This window comes from Cupressus sempervirens, chromosome 2 (genome assembly GCF_028749045.1).
Source record: "Cupressus sempervirens isolate cs-2001-9-10 chromosome 2, ASM2874904v1, whole genome shotgun sequence".
NCBI classification, from domain to species: domain Eukaryota; kingdom Viridiplantae; phylum Streptophyta; class Pinopsida; order Cupressales; family Cupressaceae; genus Cupressus; species Cupressus sempervirens.
Genome location: NC_143119.1, coordinates 123614334 through 123628341, shown reverse-complemented (window position 1 = coordinate 123628341; position 14008 = coordinate 123614334). Strand labels below are relative to the sequence as shown.

Sequence of the window (14008 nt, the reverse complement as noted above, 5' to 3'; positions counted from 1 at the left end):
TAAGAAAGACAAATAAAATGTTTTTTTATTTCAGCAACCCATTTTTGGGTTATCTTCTAATGCAACTCTACTATGTTTACATATTGTAAAGTGTTAAATTAACTCATAAATATTTATGTAGCATTAATGTATTAATATTTCTTTTGAAGTAATGAAAATCTCCTACTATGACTTAGAAAACTATGTTAAATATATGTGTATGTGTTATTATTAATGTCATGTCCAGCCGTATCCATATTGGGGGTCTTAAAAAATGGCCGTATCCGTACCCAATACAGTATATGTATTTGTATCCATATCCATATCCATGCAATTTGATTTTCAGTTAACCAATATTCAAGTTTGCACAAATAAATTCAGCAAACTTTGTGACTTGGCAATTAACGATGCAATATACGAGAAAAATCTATTATTAACACCAATCAAAAAACAAACTAACTAAAAATTAAAATAAAATGAATTCTAAATTGTTTTGTCATTCAGAAGAAAGTTTTAAAACAAAACGGAACCATAGGTAGTATTTTGAATCAATTCAATATGAAGTAAGCAGAACATTACTACCTTAAGCCTGTCAAGTGCTCTGCTTCAAAATGGTTTGGGGTGATCATTGAAGCAACTGCGACCACCTATAACATATAGCCACACTTATGAGACCATTGAAACAAAAAAAATGACAGCAACCTAACTACTATCACTCAAATGATAACTGTGCAACAGAGTAAGCACTTTTCTACATATCGAAAACAATGTGAAAGCCCTAAAATAAAATATACAATATCTACAGATATAGCTACACAATGACAAATGATTAGATTAAAGAATAAGAGAAATGAAAGCCTTCTGGTGACAAATAATCAAGAATTGAAACTTCAAAAAATGAATTCTTGCAAGGATAGCAATTATAAATAAACCACTAAATTACCTATCTGATTTTGATGCCTAAGCACGGTAAGAAGCAATCTATAAAAATGATGAATCACATCTATAGAATGAAAGATAAAAACAGTCATAATGGATACCGCATACATTAGCCTATCAATGTAAACCACACTGCAATGTCGTACTGAAAGTCTACTACAATATGACAGAAATTTTGGAAGCTCACAGCTTACTACATATTATCTGGTTTACGTACTCATGAAATTACATGTGGCACACATTTCAATCTGCTTGCAAGTTACCAACTGATTCCATCTGACTCACTTTAGTAGGAAGAGAAATTAAGCTGACATGAGCAGACAATATTTAGACAGAAGGAATAGTTAATAATTAATTTTTATATAATAGTCAAAAGAAATTGAAGTAATAGGAAGTATTATATCACTAAGCGTTGAAAAATACAAGAGCACAGCCCAAAAATCTCCAAATGAAAGTGTTCAAAGATATATGAAACAGATACCCTGAATCATTCAGTTTATCTCTTATAAACCTCTTTATTTTCTTATGTTCTGCTATGTTAAACTCACATTAATCTTATATTCAATCACAAGCTGATAAGCTAGGTACACTAACAATCATAATTAATATCAATTAAATACTTTTGGAAGACACAATTCACTCCATGGAATATATCAGTTAATTTCATGTGCAAAAAAAATAGCAAAGCGAGAGCATGCATGGTAGACAGATACATATAAAATACATGAAATCTTCCAAAATAACAAGCAAGCATGATCTAAAAACACACTGGTCAAACAGAACCAAAGCATGTGGACGAAAGGGCATTGAACAAAAATAAAGTCAACCAATTAAAAATCATAACCAGCAAAAATCAGAATAAGCTCCAGTCAAAGATGAAGAGAAAGCAAATACACCCTAGTTTGCATACATTATTCAAAGGTGAACTACAGAAAGATATCATTTTGCCTCCCAATAGCATAAAATTTGAAGTTTGTTTTCGTTCAATTGAAAGCAATACTAATAAAGATTCATGATGCCAATTACTAATGATACAGCACAAAGATGTCAGCCATCCTGAATGTTAATTTTATAGGATCCTTGATAGAAATAATAACAGATTTATATCAGACTTTTACTTACTAGAGTATCTTGAAAGTGACAGGTAGATACCTTCAAATATGTTTCTAATATGCTATGACTGGAATGCCAAATGCTGACAGGAATGTATTTTGTAATCTGCAATGTTTCTTTATTAATCTTGGGACTGCAAGTATGTTATGTCTTTCATATTGCCTTGTCCACTGATTTCATATATATAATTGTGAAGAGTTGTGACACCGTAGGGGCATGACTCTATGTGGCCAAAGGCCATGTAGGGTCATGACCTTGCGTGGTCATATGCTAATGCTTTGTTAACCATAAACATACAATGGTTTAATCATGCCCAAAGATATGTTCAATAATGATCTTCATACCTATCCATGGTAATACAAGACAGACCCGATCCCTGATCAGAGATGATGGATAATTCTAGAAGTAATTCAATTCAATCAAAATGAAAGAACCCAATGTGAATCGGTAACAGTAGTAATATGCTTGATCTAAACCATATCCGTCTAAACTATATGTATACATATCTGTACATATATACATATGCATATTATCATATGTATACGTGTGTGTGTATATATATATATATATATATATAAGACAAAGACAACACATTCAGATGCTCAATATTATTCGATTGAAGCTAAACTTTCAACACTCCCTCTTTAGCAAGGGAGAAGTAATAAAGAGTCCAGATATTAGAATATCCACACGTAGTACATTATTTGATACTACCACTCTAAGAAATAGACTCATCAGATAACATAAATCACGATGCTATGAACACTATCATAACATAAATTATGATCTCTAATTGTCCGAAACAATATCTAGAGTAATCATAATAAAATTGTTATCCATGACTTCTGAAATATCCGGACCAACAGTCATAATAACAAGTCTATCATTTGTAAGATTGTCATCTTACAAAGATTACCTTCTGAATATATATGTCCATGAAAGATCGTCACTTTTCATTACATATCAGAAGCAACAACCATAGAAGCATAAACAAATATAAGTTGAAATTAAATTCAATGTTCAAAATTACAATTTAATCATACCAAGTTTTTCTCTAAAGTATACCAATTTCACTTTAGCAAAAGCCTTGGTAAAAATATCAGTTGTCTGTTCATTAGTACTGAAGTACTCAAATTTAATGACATATCGATCTACCATATCTTTGATGCAGTGATAGGGAATTTCAATATGCTTTGACTGATTGTGAAACACTAGATTAGCTAATAGTTTAATACAACTCTAATTATCAACAAATCAAATAAGAGTTTTCGTAGCCATACAACCTCTCTAGCTCCAAAGGAGGTGGCTATGTATTATGCTTCTATAGAGCTTAGTGCAATTGAGGACTGTTTCTTGCTGAACCAGGAAATCATCCCAAACCCAAGACTGAAGCAACATCCTGAAGTACTCTTACACTTAGTAAAACAGCCTCCACAATCTAAGTCTAAAAAATCATGAAGATTTATCTTGACTTGATCATATCTAATTCCCATGCCAATATGTTTAGCTGCCATCAAGTGAATCTTCTTTGGTGTAACCATGAATTGACTCAAGGTGTTAGTAGCATAGCATATGTCAGGGCGAGTATTTACTAGATATCAATGAGCCAATGATTTGTCTATAGAGAGTAGGATCAACAGGTTCAGATTTATTCATGTCATCCTTCAATTTATGTAGATTAAGTTCCATAGGAGTAGAAGTTCGTTTCTAGTCCATCATTCCAAACTTAGTTAGAATATCAATAGTATATTTTCCTTGGTTTAGAAAGATGTAGTTTTCCTTTTGCCAAACTTCCAATCCTAGGAAGTAGTGAAGAAAACCTAAATCTTTCATGTCAAATTCAGCTGTCAATTCTTGTTTGCATTTTCTTATTAAATGTTCTTCACCTGTAATCATAGTTTAAAAATTTGGTTTTGGCAATATCTTGTCTAACCCAAATTTTTTGAAAATATCGGAATCAGCAAAAACTCGACAAAAAATTTGGCAATAAATCAACACTTTTATCGAACATTTGAAAATACATAATTTCTTAAAATATTCTTAAAAACTCATACATACACACCAAATTTGTAGAACATATAATGATTTGAGATATCCACCATATATTAATCAAAGTTTTAAGTTAAACAATAATTCATAGCAAGTAAAACTTAATAGATTAACATAGTGATAGAATTATATACCAAAAAACAAGTGCAACATCTGAATATAAATAAGTTCAATACATATAGAAGTCAAACTCCATGAAACTACAACTTTTGAATTCACATTAGGTTCAACTTTCAATATCAATGAAAACTAAAAGTAAAAATCAAAAGAGATCGTTGTTGCTAAGTGGGTAGTGTTGAAGTAGTTTCCCTAGCAACATCATGCTCCTCCTTACATGTTGCCACATCTGCATCCCAATTATCTTCCTCCATCTCAAATTCACCTAGTTGCTCATCTGTCAATAAAGGATCCTCATATTTGATGCCCAATAGAAGAAGCCTCTCCACTTGTTTGTGATCCTGTAGAACTAAAAGTTCCCATTGCGGCTGCCATGGCCTTGAATGTCCTCTTTTTTGCTTCCTTATTTTGTGCAATTTTTTGAAGGCTCGTTAAAGCCTCTCTTGAAGCCTCCTTTGGACATTTATCACACAATGAAATATCTTTGTTTGCAATTTTCGCAAGATGGTATTTCAATCGACTTACACTTGAAGTCATATGCTTGTGGCAAAAGATACATTGGACTTGTCCTTTGTTTGCTCCTACGATCCTGTATTTCCATAAAGAGTCCTCTCTGCCACCAGCCATATTGTGAAGAAATAGGTAGAGTTTGAGAACCTAACAAATAAACAACGAATTATTTTTAGAAAGTGTCCAAATTTACAATAAATCAAATTTAATATTTTATAAATTTACTAAAATACTGTTATAAATCTATTAATTCTTAAAAAATATAGTAAATACTAAAGTCGAGTACATATATATAATAATAAAACAATATTACTATAAATTTAAAATACAATTACTGTTTGTAACATTTGTAACAATAAAAGTTAAATTTATAGTAATATTGTTTTATTATTATATATAAGTTATTGTTTTATTATTATATATTATTATTATATATAAGTAATATTGCTTAGTAATATTGTAAGTTATTGTAATCTATTTGTAACATTTGTAACAATAAAAGTTAAATATTACTATTTGTAACAATTTTTATTTAACTAAATATATTAAAATTTAATATAGTATGAAAAACAAAAAATGCAAAATATAAAATCAGCAAAAAAGAATAAAAACGAACCAACCTGAAAAAACACTTCACGCTGCAGAGAATGGAATCCCGACCTAGTTTTTCACTTTGGCGTTAGCACCTCTTTGCCCACTTTGGCATCAAGTTTGGAGCAAAAACTTTGGGAAACAATGGAGTCTATTGTCCTGACTGAAAAAATCGCGGTTTTGCAAAGAGAGCCCTTAGCGGCCAAATGAAAATTGCATGAAAAAACCCTCAGCCGCCGAATGGAAATCGCGAGTGGTTTTATCGTTTTTGGTGAATGGAAATCTGACCTAAACAAATTAAAAACCTTAAAACGAGCAACAACTTTTCACCCTCCAAATGCGACGACTTTCCAATGTGTTTTGGCTACATTTTTTTCGTTTTCGCGTGGTATATTCATCAGAAGTCACCGTAATTTTTTGCATAAAATCGTGGCCAATATATGGGCCGATATATTCGGCATCAACTGTAACCCGCAAAATATCGCGATATCGGCGGTATTTTGCCCTTTTTTTAAACCATGCCTGTAATTAATAAGTCATCAACATATAACACTAGAATAATCATATCATTTCCATCTACTTTGAAATATAGATTAGGATCAGCTTCATTTTTAGAATACCCTAGCTTTGTAAGATAACTATCTATTCTTTCATACCACGCTCTTGGAGCTTGTTTGAGCCCATATAGTGCTTTCCTTAACTTGCATACATGAGTATTCTTGTTGTGAGCAATAAACCCTTCAAGTTGTTCAATATACACTTCTTCAATTTCACCATTTAGAAAAGTTGTCTTAACATCCATTTGATGGACTTTCCATCCTTTAAATGCTGCAATAGCCAAGATGGTTCTAACTAATGTATACCTAGCAACTGGAGCAAAATTTTCCTCATAATCGATACCTTCCTTCTGTGAGAAACCTCGTGTTACAAATCTAGCTTTGTATTTCTCAATGCTGCCATTAAGTGCATGCTTGATCTTGTATAGCCATTTGGAAGAAACTACTGATTTCTTTTTAAGTCTAAGTACAATGTCCCATACATCATTTTTTAATATTGAATTGTATTCTTCAATCATGACTTCCTTCCAAGGTTGACTTGATAAGGCTTCTTTAGTATTAGAAGGTTCTGATTTGATAAGTTTTGTTACTAATGCAACATAACAAGACTGAGTTCTTGTTTTCTTGCTTTCTTTAAATACTTCATCATGTTCCATATGATTTTCTTCTATGAATTTTCTGGCCTAAAGTGGTCTCTTTTATTGTTGTTATTTTCAACATCATCAGAAGTAGGTATAGGAGATGAAGTGTCATTCTCCCTCTCATTCTCTATCAGATGATCTTCATTTGTCTCAATTGTAGGTTCTATGAATATCTCATCATTATTTTTAGAAATGTTGAAGGCAACATCTTCAAATTTAACATCCCTGCTAAATTCAATTGTTCTTTGACCTGGGATATAGACCCTATAGCCTTTTGAGTTTTCACTATACCCGGTGAGAATTCCTTTCTTTCCGAATGGTTCTAGCTTTGTTCTCTTTTCTTTAGGAATGTGTACATAGACTGGACACCCAAATATCCTTAGGTGACTTACATTTGGTTTGATGCCTGTAAATACCTCTTCTAGAGTGGTATTGTCTAAGACTGCTTGCGGACATCGATTTTGAATGTATACAGCAGTGTTAGATGCTTCAGCCCAGAATAAAGTATGAAGGTTTTGATCATGCATCATAGCTTTCTTTGATTCAACAATTAATCTATTCTTGCATTCTACAACTCCATTCTATTAAGGATTGTAAGGTACAGAAAACTCCCTCTTAATCCCAACAGTAATGCAAAAATCTTTAAAAATTTCAGAGATATACTCTCCTCCATTATCTAATCCTAAAGTTTTGATTTTCTATCCTGACTGATTTTCTGCTAGAGCTTTGAATTCTTTGAATTTTGAGAGTACTTCACTAGATTCCTTTTGTTTTAGGAAATAGATCCAAGTTCTTCTAAAATAGTCATCAATAAAGATTACATAATAGATGCATGCATTTAGAGAGGGTATAGACATAGGGCCACATAGGTCAGAGTGAATGAGTTCAAGAATTGCTTTGGATTTATGAACACTTTTGGAAAAGGTTTTCTTGATATTTTTACCTAGGGCACAGCCTTTGCAGACACCAAAGTGATCTAATTTTAGATTAGGTAATCCTTTGACAATTTTTCCCTTTGTAGATAATGCTTGGAAATGTAGGTGACTTAGTCTCCTATGCCATATTTCTGTAGACTCTGAGATTTCATGACTTAGTGTAAAATTTTGTTGATTACAAAGTTTATATAAACTGCCATCTCTAACACCAATAGTGATAGCTTTCTTGATGTTAGTATTTTTAGGCCAAGATAGAACTCTGTCTTCTTGAAAAGCAATTTTGTATCCTTGATTAGAAAGGCTAGATATAGAAACTAGATTTCTTTTAATTCCAAGTACATATAAAACATTGTTGAGTTGAAGAGAAATGTCAGAATCTAGTTGAATAGAGCAAGACCCAATACCTTTAATTAGATGTGTGGAGTTATCCCCGATGGTTACCTCTTCTAAGTGGCATTCTGAAAAGTTTTCAATTTTGTCTCTAAAACTTATTATGTTTCAAGATGCTCCACTATCTATGATCCAAGTGTTTTTGTTTGAGTTTAACTCACTGGAGAGTGCTAGATAAAATGCATGATTTTCTTCTACTTCCTCCTTTTCTTCTTTTATTTCTGCTAGAGTAGCTTGAATTCTTTTACTTTAGGGCAGACATTATGAGAGTGACCAATTTTGTTGCATTTAAAACATCTCACTTTTGACCAATCTCTTTTCTTATAAGGTTTGTTGGATTCTCTCTTATTTCGATTGAATTTTCCTTTCCTATTGAAACTTGCTTTAAGTGCATGAATGTCTCCCTCTTGATTTAGGCTTATCCCCCTTGAGACTAATCTTGATTCCTCTTGAGTGCATTCATTCTTGAGTAATTCAACTTTTGGAAGCTCAAGTCAAGAGCTTAGTCCTCAAATAAAAGTTTCCCAAGATAGAGGAAGTCCCCTCATGGCAATCATGGTAAGTTCTTTATCATCAACTTGACTTCCAATTGTGGCAAGCTAATCTTTTAGTTCAAAGATTCCTAGAAAATAGGAAGTAATAGTTTCCCCACTATTCATTTTTATGTACAAAAAATCTTGTTTTGATGTCAGCAACCTGCTAGTATTATTAATTTCACATGTATTCTTGATAGTGGAAAACATTTCAAATGTTGTAGAAAGGCTAGAAATAGACGGAAGAATATGATCTTTAACAGGGTCTATAATTATTTTCATAGCTTTCTTGTTGTGCCTTTTCCACGTTGTTTTTTCTGGATCATTTTCTCAAATAGTTTTATTTGTTTCTACATATTCTGCTAATTATATTTCTCTTAGGATTATCATGACATGAATCTTCCATGAAGAAAAGTTTGAAGCCCCTTCCAATCTATCCTCTAACCTTACGTGGTTAACCATTTTTGAAGAATTTAAAAAAATGGTAAAGTCTGAATAAAATATAAATTTTATATAAGTTCTAAATAAAATTTCTTATCGGTATGGCTCTGATACCATGTTAATTTTATAGGATCCTTGATAGAAATAATAACAGATTTATATCAGACTTTTACTTACTTGTGTATCTTGAATGTGAAAGGTAGATACCTTCAAATATGTTTCTGATATGTTGTGACTACAATGTCAAATGTTGACAGGAATGTATTTTGTAATCTGCAATGTTTCTTTATTAATCCTAGGACTGCAAGTACGTTATGTCTTTCATATTGCCTTGTCCACCAATGAGAACAATGGCCACCCTAGGTGGTCATAAACTAATGTTTTGTTAACCATAAACATACAATGGTTTAATCATGCCTGAAGATATGTTCAATAATGATCTTCATGCTTATCGAAGGCAATACAAGTAAGACCCGATCCCTGATCGGAGATGATGGATAATTCTGGAAATAATTCAATGCAGTCAAATGACAGAACCCGATGTGAATCGATAACAGCAGTAATATGCTTGCTCTGAACCATATCCGTCTAAACTATATGTATACATATCTGTACATATATACGTATGCATATTTCATATGTATACGTGTGTGTGTGTGTGTGTGTGTGTGTGTGTGTGTAAGACAAAGATAACACATTCAAATGCTCAATATTATTCGACTAAAGCTAAACTTTCAATACTAAAAAGGGTTATATAGCCAAAATGGATCAGAGTCACTTCTCATCGTGATCTCTCATCTTCACATGTCTCATTCTTGTAAATACCTGCACCTTCACATGGCCTGATCACTATATCCCTTCCTAACATTTTGTTAACTAGACTTAGATGTCGCTGCATATGTAATGAGCCCAAAGAATTGACAGGACTGGTAAAACCAGCTGTGCAGTACTTTATAGCACCCCTCTTTATTTGCTTCTCATATATTAATTAAATTGACATACATTATCTATAATAATATTTATTAAATCAAAACTTAATTTTTGCGGGTGTCAGCCTTGGCTGACTAAAGATTAATTTTATTTATGTTTTTATTTTGAGTTGACTTGGTTCGGTTAGCTAAATCAAAAAGCCTATTTATGGCAAGCTCAAGGAAAAGGAGTTATGCTTGTCAATTTGAAATTGCCTCTGAGCACCCCAAGTGCTGGGATGAAATCCCATGGACACTGCCAGGTAGGACGACCACCCTACACTGGCCTTTCATTGCAATTAAGCATCTTCAGTAAGCATGAATACCAATAACTCTCTGATCACAGATTACAAAGGCGAGGTCATAGGTCACAGGAGGATATTGCAGGAGGATCAGCAGTCCAAGAGAGCGAGCAATCCATCTTTGCCTTTGTCTCTGACAGGCCAGAGCAAGCGATTAATGTCAAGCATCAAAGACATTGACTATTAAAAATTCTGTAACTAAGCTTGGATGATAATTGCACTCAGACCAGAACTGCTGTAATTACATTTGAGAATCAAATCTGGTAACATAATCTAGCGGCACCTGGAAGTGCTTTTGTCAAGAAAACCAGTATGATCTTTCCTTCCAGATCTCCAAACTGTAGAATGCATTGAAGGGTCATAATACTGCTCTATTTTTCATGCAAAATTGATGGAATTCATATATTATAGAAAATACATTGAAGTTATCTATTGTGCAATCTGGGCATTAACATTCTGAATATCGTTTATATTTGTATTGCTGTCATGTATTTGAAGGAGCTTGAAAACAATTTTGCCATAGAACTGGCTATGATATTTCAGCGTACCCAGCTCTTGGGCACTTAGCATGTGGTTACCCTTATCCAAGTAGAACTGTCATTGCAGATTGATGTATCCGGATGCTAATGAAGGGTACAAAGCGCAATTTTGGCATCTAAAGGATATTTCAGCATACACACTGTCCACCATTATCATTTTCTGTTGATGATCATTTGATGAATCAAAAACTCTAATTCTCAACAACACCTAACAGAAAACTGGCCACAACTGTGTAACATCTGAGAGTATCATCAAGAGAGGGGTTAACAAGGCAAACCTTTAAGGAAAAGAATCTACTGGAGAAAGACAAAAAGGTCCTATAAGTTCAATTTGATTATGGAAATCTAGGGAGTGTATGGAGAGATCATGGACCTAATGAATTGCCTCAACTATTTATTTTGCAAGATATTTTCCGTGAATATGAATGTAAAGTGGTAAAAAAAATCTTAGAAAAAAAGGATAAATTTGCAAGATTTTGAACTGTGACTGATGCCTTGTAACTATTGAACCTTTCATGTTAAGTAATGTATACATTTAGGCCTTTTGAGTCTTGTTAGCCAAAATGTTTTGTACATAGTTAGAGTAGGTTTGCGTTGAGTCGTTTGGCTCAAGAAGTTTTAGTTTGGTTTGGGTTTTCCTAGATTCATTTGATTTTAATCATTAGTTTGTTTTACTGTAGTTGTTTCTTAGTTTAGTTTAGATTTGTAGGATCTCGATTGGTGAGAAAGATGTTATACCCAGTATACATTGGCACAATTCCAACCTTATGATCCAAATTCATTTCTTGGATAGTTATTCACGAAGTGGTTTAGAATTCGAGGTTGTTCTTCTCCGACTTTATCATTTCGTTAGGATTTGTCCTCGATTTGGAAGGGAATCATCCATTGTATCTTGATACCAAAATTTTTGATTGCTGTATTTAACACATATAATTAATAAAATTGCTCTAAGTCATTGAGGTTTATTAGCAAAAGTCATGGCTAGTGAAAAATCTTAAATCTTACTTCAGTGCCACTGTAATTTTGAAACCTTTATGGGCTTCATTGCTTATGAGCAAAAATGCAAAAAATGTGAGAAAAGAAATATCTCTATCACAGTTATGGATGCACAGCTGGCAGTACAGCAGAGTTTGTGGGAATTACAGGGATAACCTCGTTGAGGCTATGGATACCTGACTAACAGCGAGGGAATATCCAGAATGCTTTAGAAGTAAGAAAACTCGCGTAACTTGTCACAATGGATTCTAGGAGTCAATGGTCTTTTGAGAAGGAGTGAATGCATCTGTACACACTTGGGTAATCAAAGACAAAGTGTTTTGATCCAATTAGTGACTTCTCTTCCCGTTTGAGTAAATTTAATAGTTGGAAGGAATTATCTAGAGGTTCTAAGGGTTGAATGAGTTTTTTATCTTTGACATGTTCGAGAACATCTTTTATCAAATTGGCACTATTGTTGTGTTGTAAACACTAAAACACACACGCCTCATTGCAAATGGGGGCCCCCTCTTTTTTTTGCTTGCTAGCTTAGTTTGTCATAGGTTTTTGTTAGTTTTGTCTTAGCTTTAGTATTTGGTCTCTTAGTCTCCCAACAATCGAGAAGGTTGTAGCATCTTGCTAGTTCGGGAGGTTTGATCAATTCATGAGAGAAGTATAAAGTTGAAAAGTTATGTTTGCCAAAGTTGGAAATTAAGGGTGAAGTTGTGAAAAATCCGGTGTGTAAAGTTGTCAAATGTCATCAAGTTCACAAATGATGCTCAAGTCTTGTTAGGGTTGAGAACCAAGGTCTTGGAGGTGAAATTTGAAAAATGATAAGTGGAAACCAAAGGCCAAGTTGCTACGAAAAATAAGTGGAAATTCCAAATCCTTAGTCAAAAAATGCAAAGGATTCAAGTAAGATCGAGTGAACAAAATGAACAAAGCTTGAGGATTTCTAACTTACCTTCTCTTTTGTGGTCAACTCCATCTTCATTTCAAGCTTACCCTCTCAACCCCACCCTAGGAGAAGGATGAAATTGAAAGCCTAAACTATGAAAGGTAAAGAAAAACAAAGATTGGATGTGGAATTCTTAAGCAATTGGGGGAAAGACCCCATTACCAATAGGGGATCCAATAAACATTATTGTTTTTGTCATAGATACCCTCCAATTACAGCCCAAAAACAAAAACACATGCACTAAGAGCCAATCAAACATGTACTAATAGATCAATCATCTTTTAGCTTTTTTGGTTGGTGATTGGCTCATTTGTGCACCACTATTGGGACATTTCATAAAGAATACTAAGACATTTAGCCACAAGTACTAACAATTTTGAGTGGGCGACTATTGGTGCAAAACATAGCAAGTATCAAGCGAACATTTTAAAAAGGCACTTTCAGACCACTTTGCACTCCACAAACCCTACAGAGAGATCTGTGACTACCCAAAAGATGAAACCTTGACAATTCACTCACCTACGAAGGTATACCGAAAAATAGAAAAATCCGACTTACGATTTACAAGTTCTAGGTGCACGAAGTTAGCCTAGGCGGCTATTGGGTCTTTTCCCCTATAGTCAAAATTAAAAAATCCTATGATTGAAATGAGAAAATAAAAGGATTTAAGGTGATTTTATCCATGTTCTTGTGGAGTAAATGCTCTACTTAATCCCCTTAAAATTCCTAGAGGAAGCAAGATGAATTTTAAAAGGAATTTTGAGATGGAAAAACCTTAATTTCAAAAGGAATTGTTGAATAAATGTGAAAAATTCTTAAACAAAATAAGGAATTTTGAGATAGAACATGAAAACCTTAAGGTAAATCAAGGACAAGATTCTTAAGAAAGGTCCAAAATTGAAACAAATGAAGGGGTGAATTTCAACAAGAACTTGAGCAAACCCAAGAATCCACATAGAGAAGGTTTCAAGATAACAAGAATATCAACATGATGCAAAAAAGAATCAATATGCATATGAGGGATTCTAAAATGGGGAGGATATCAAAAAGACACCAAGATATTGAGGATAGCGAAGGATGAAAAAAAGTGTAATGAATTTGAGATGTACAAGGAGGCGCATTCTACAAATGAAAAATGCTATCCCAGGCTTAAAATTTCTTTTGGAAATCCAAGATCCAAATGAACAACCCAATTACTACAAGAAGGTCAAGATATCAGGATAACGTGAAGAAGAAAACTCATGAAAATGAAGCGAATTGGGAATATGAAATATCACAACCGATCAAAGATTAAATGGTGTTGACTATCAAAAGATATTGCTAGAAATGCAAAGACTTATTTATGATGGTGGTGAAGTGGAATTGAAAAAAGATGAAGAAACCATTCATCTCCAATCAATCAAGTTGTGTCAAATGGACATGTAAAAGGCATTTCATGTATTGTTGTAATTAATTTCTCATTGCTTCATCC

At 33.3% G+C, this 14008-nt stretch overlaps 1 protein-coding gene across 7 annotated transcripts in view; it reads right to left on the bottom strand.

Moving 5' to 3' along the window:
- SOS4 (pfkB-like carbohydrate kinase family protein) overlaps positions 1-14008 on the bottom strand; it is a 106680-nt gene that overhangs the window by 87704 nt on the left and 4968 nt on the right. For all 7 annotated transcript variants that reach the window (XM_089812880.1, XM_089812886.1, XM_089812881.1 and 4 more), the window contains exon 7: positions 562-626. In XM_089812880.1, coding sequence (XP_089669006.1) covers positions 562-626 — 65 coding nt within the window. The remainder of the gene's footprint in view (positions 1-561; positions 627-14008) is intronic.